The sequence below is a fragment of the Limulus polyphemus genome, unplaced genomic scaffold, assembly GCF_000517525.1.
Source record: "Limulus polyphemus unplaced genomic scaffold, Limulus_polyphemus-2.1.2 Scaffold552, whole genome shotgun sequence".
NCBI lineage: Eukaryota > Metazoa > Arthropoda > Merostomata > Xiphosura > Limulidae > Limulus > Limulus polyphemus.
In genome coordinates this window covers 295096-300613 of record NW_013666162.1, presented here as the reverse complement: position 1 = coordinate 300613, position 5518 = coordinate 295096, and the positions used below count along the sequence as shown (strand labels likewise).

Genomic DNA, 5518 nt, shown 5'->3' with positions numbered 1-5518 from the left:
AAACTCGAGCGCTTTCAAATAGTTGACAGTTCTTCTTCAGAACAAAGGAGAAGAAGAATAGTCAACTATTCGAAAGCGCTAGAGTTTTGGGTCTTATTTTAAGTTTAGTAGTATTATTAAATACTCTTCTCTATATACCAAACTATTCTAGTGTTAGTTTTGATAACAAATAGTAGGAAATTCAATATAACTGTCATCCCTTTTTTAAGATATATTCACATTTACTTCCAACATAATACATACAATTATGGTTAGTTTATTTTATAAATAAAATACTTTTACAACTGGACTTAAACATGGATACTCTTTCATTTTATGACAAGTCTGTTCTTTTTCAAATCACTCTCAAACATTCTCAATAACTCTTTCAAACGTTTGAAACATCAGCAGCTTAAAACTAAAGTATTTATTAAAATACTAAAAACATTAATGTGAATCTAAATGTATTATTTGATTTACCATTTGTCACTGAGTTTTACCAGTTTCAGGGAAACTTCACCCCTCATAAGTAACCCTGAACAAGGACAAATCATATTTATTTTTTCAGAATTTTATTCAAATTGTTGGCTGAGTAACTCAGAAGAATAAATCAGTATTAAAAGAAGCAAGTTTTAATCGTGTTCTATTAAATGGAAAATGGTTACTTTATTATAACACAGGTCAGAGCAGGAGTTGTTATTCTAGTTAAAGGTAGATTAATATTCTGTTGTTTACTAACCTCTCCTTCAGACATCCTGTTTGTTACTTGAGTTGCATCACTGTCGTTGCCACTTTCGTTGTCATTTTCTTCTTCCTCTTCTGTAGCCTTGGCTTTACTTCCTTTTGCAGTCTTACAGGTTTTGTTATTTGACACTACACGTTTATTTTGAACATCAATATCCTTGCTAGTATCCATTTTAGAACTAGTTTTCTCCATTTTAGAATCCTTGGAATCTTCTCCATTGTTGTTGACAGAATCATTAGTCGACACTTGTCCTACAGGCCATTTTAATTCCCTGACTTGTTGAATGTTTCGTAGTCTGAAAGAGCAGTTTTTGATAAATTCCATTTTGAAAATTTCACTGTTATTAATATTACTTGGAAATCAAAATCTGACACCATCTCTATATCACTCTTTAAGACCAGTATAATCTTCCTTTAACTGAAAGTTTGAGACCATCATGAATCAAAGACACGTCATTGGACAATTCAACTTGCAAAAAAGGGCATACTAATATGTAAATAATGGAAATGGCGCTGAAGACTTAACTAAAAATTGATGATGTTTTAATATAAAATTTAACTGTGGTTTAAGCTTCTACCTATTTCAGATGAAAAGTTTCTAATATGCCACTTCACCTAGAATAGAAAACAGTTAAACATAAGATATCTAAGATTCTGCAGATATTAACGATTGGCTGGGGAAATATGGGAAATTGCAAGTGTAAAAATGCTTTATAAATAGACTGTTACATGAACAATTTGAAGAGAAATGACAGAAAATTAATTGATAAGTGTTCACTGAATGAACTTCCTCAAAGGCAAGCCAAAAAGTTGAAAATGAGCCCTAAGTGCACCAATCATTTACAATATGATATAGAATATGCCGAAAAGTTTCCTTAGCCTATTCAGTTGAAAAAGAGCAAGGAAGATATTTTTCCAATATTTGTTTAAATATATGACTTCACCCTACTGTTAATTACATAAGGAGGATGAATTAAACACTGAACAGAACTCCTTGGAATAAATGCAGAAGATTAACTCTTTCAACATGGGCTCGGTTCGATTTGACCAACCATGTGACCTCTTTGTACTCATTTAAAGTCTTTATAATTTTGATATTATTAACTTTTAATATAATATATTTTTACAAAATTTGGCAGACTTTCAGTATGCCTTTTAAGTCTTTCACATACAAAAAATCATATTTTTAGTGATTTTTAATAAACTAAAAAAAAAAAGTGTCCATGAATATATCGTGTATTTGTTTTGACCAGTCCACATGCAAAGTGATTTTCATGTTAAGATTAAAAATACTTTTCTTCATCTCAAAAATCTCCTAAAAAGATTTCAAATGTTTGTTTTCAGTAAAACTTTATATTTTAACTGTTATTTTCTCTACCCCAACTACATACAAAGTTGTTCAATTTGACCTACCTTGTAACCACCAAAAAAAAACAACAACAACATCTAAATAAATTTAAATTACCCTTTTTTCTTTCTAGAATGATTTCAAATTGTAACATGAAACTACATTCGTTTATCCTAAGTAGCTTTAAACTCATAACAGTATACATCTATTTTATTGCCCTTTGATTGCTCTTTCAACCATGTGTAACTACTACTATTCATGCCATTATAAATTGTAAATCACTTGGGGAATATGGAGCTCATGTTATGCTATCTAATTACATTACCCACAAACTACTCCAGGCTGCTCACGTGCATGCCTCGTGAAACATTTATATTATGTTATTATTTATTTTACCTAATCTAACCTTAACTAACCTAAAGAGATCCCTATTTTTACATTTTAGTTACTTTTATAATAATAAATAAAGAATAAACATGAAAAACAAGAAATAAATTACTTACCCAGGTCTTCATTGTTTTTTGCTGTTGACTGTCTATGACACTTAACCCTACTTTTTTATACTAATGATAGTAATGCACTAAATAATTTTTACTTAATTAAATACAGCACCAAAGAATATAGAATAATAATATGCAAAAAGCAGACAAAGCTTGTACTAACAGCGAAAATGACATTCCTCTGTTCAGAAACAACGTATTTTATACATCATTTGAAAGATGAAAACCTTGGCTTTTTATTGGTTATACATAATATAGCATTAAGAGTAAGAGAGAGCTATTAACAAATCCTGAAAAAGAGGATGTGACAGGTGGGTGTGGCAAGAGGGGGCTGATTTTCTATTTGATGGCTCTGTAACCAAATAAGATTGAAGACTATAAACATTATGGTTTGTCTGGGCAATGATGATTTTATTGTGAGAAATTTACGTTAAATTTCATACTTATTGGAGGAGTAGTGAATAAAATAGAGAAGAGGGGATCCCTAGAGAAACTATGTCACACTTTTCACACTAGGATTTTTTTAAAATATTGCCTTATAGCGTTAAGAACTTAAAACTTATGTACTATTAAAATATGGATAATTTTATGCTATACTTATTGGAATAACATAAACAAAAAGTAATTTTATTAAATTTTGAATGTAAGTCACTAAAACCTCCTGACATGCACAGTAAAGGATGCTTGTGGAAATAGGGTTAAACAAAATGGCAATTTAACTACCTGAATATCTTCATAGGACTAACTCAATTAAAAAAGGTATATAATAGTTTACCCAGTTACTGTATGTGATCACCATCAATGCTTATTGTGTTGCTTTGTGCTTAACTTCAAACAAACAAACAAACTCACATAATCCCCAGTGGCACAGTGGCATGTCCGTGGACTTACAAAGCTAGAATCCAGGTTTCGATACTAGCGGTGGATAGAGCACAGGTAACCCATTGTGTTGCTTTATGCTTAACTTCAAACAAACAAACAAACTCACATAATCCCCAGTGGCACAGTGGAATGTCCGTGTACTTACAAAGCTAGAATCCAGGTTTTGATACTAGCGGTGGATAGAGCACACGTAGCCCATTGTATTGCTTTATGCGTAACTTCAAACAAACAAACAAACTCACATAATCCCCAGTGGCACAGTGGTATGTGCGTGGACTTACAAAGCTAAAATCCAGGTTTCGATACTAGCGGTGGATAGAGCACACGTAGCCCATTGTGTTGCTTTATGCTTAACTTCAAACAAACAAACTCACATTTTGTATAACTACACTGGAAAAATTTGTTGGTAACAAAAAGAATTTCTCTACTACTTTACATGAATTCTTTGCCATGGCTAATCGAGAGTCATCATGTGTGATGTCATAGCAGAACTTTCCAGAACAATCTCGAAAGGAAAAAAAAAATCTTTGTTTTTCCCAATTCAATGTTCCCTTAGCAACAATGTACCATTCATGACATGACACCCTGTACATGCTTCGATTTGAACCACTGTATAAAAATTATTGATATTTTAAAATTATATTTTACAAAAAAATTGTATCTACCAAATTAATTTTTTTGTTGTTGTTAAAATGACAAAATATGCAATAAATAACGCTCGTCCTAGGATTATCAAAACTTTGCTACACTATTGACATGGTAATTTAAAGGTGCTACCATATCAAATATTGTCACAACTGTCATCAATGATAGTTTACTTTCCCTAAAGTTTTGCGAAATTCCATTTGAAAATATAAAAGCAGTTTGCAACACAAAATTCTGCAAACCAACTGAAAAAACAATTAAGCCCAGCGAATGGGAGGAATAGCTTTACCAAAATGCAGGGTTTTATTCTCCTCTTGGGATTAATATAACAGTCTGGTGAAATTTAGTTGGAACTGAAAATTAAAACGACGAGAAAAAACAACAACTCTCTATTGATTTTAATAAGTGAAGGATGATTCACAGATCGAAACGAGGAGCCTGAGTCCTTTTTGGGAAATGTAGTATAGGAATAAATAACTGTATGAATGTGGATATGTCAGAAACACTAAAAATTTATAAGTGGTAGAATAAGATCTATGCTACAATGGGAAATCTCCCGCTGAAACTAAGAAGTAAGCAAGTGTTCGTCTATCTCTTCAGTAAACTAGAGATGTACTAGAGATGTACTGGTTTGCAAGAAAACAGGGCAGTGTGTGAGATTTAGAAAAAAAAGCATTTGTGTTGCAATATACTGTAATACATGAACTGCCCCGATTCACATTCCGAGAACATGTGCCCAGCCTTACACAAATAAAGAGAGAGAATTATGAAGCTAATTCTAATGCTTACCATATTGCCTCTAATTAATGCACACCAATTATCATCCCTGGTATTTTTATAAAGCTTACCTTGTGTGAGAGCAATAGTAATTCAACATATAATCCATTTTTATTACCATAATTTTGATTTGAAAAAAAAGAAAACCAAACACACACTAATTAGCACTGAAATCAACAAATCACATGTGAAAAATAGAATCTGGAAGAGCACAAATACTATAATTAGCACCCCCACCTTTTCAGTTTGCAACGACCGTGGGAGCATTAATTAGGGGCAGTGCGGTATTTTATTCCAGGAAGTATGAGTATTTAGTTCACAAACTTTTTGATTATAATTTCACCAACAGTATTTTGTTGACTGAAGCACTTAAATAAGGTTACTAAAACTATGACCGAAAGATTGAGAATTAGATAAAATCAATATAGAAAAGAAAATTCTTGTTCTTATGTCTTAAAACAAATTTTTCATCTTTGTCATAAATCTACTTCAGTATCTGTGTTTAAAATGTCTTGTAACTGCAAATGATAAAATAATTCACTTAACCCTATTGCCCTGGGTACACTTTACTGTGCATGATACAAGATTTTAGTGTCTTACATTCAAAATTTTATTAAACTACTTTTTGTTTATGTTCTACCAA

The 5518-nt window shown here is 31.6% G+C and overlaps 1 protein-coding gene across 3 annotated transcripts in view; it reads right to left on the bottom strand.

The window, feature by feature from the left end:
- Nucleotides 1-5518, bottom strand: part of LOC106459048 (bromodomain adjacent to zinc finger domain protein 2B-like) — a 96225-nt gene that overhangs the window by 55205 nt on the left and 35502 nt on the right. For all 3 annotated transcript variants that reach the window (XM_013918624.2, XM_022385427.1, XM_022385428.1), the window contains exon 19: nt 719-1019. In XM_013918624.2, the coding sequence (XP_013774078.1) occupies nt 719-1019 (301 nt within the window). The remainder of the gene's footprint in view (nt 1-718; nt 1020-5518) is intronic.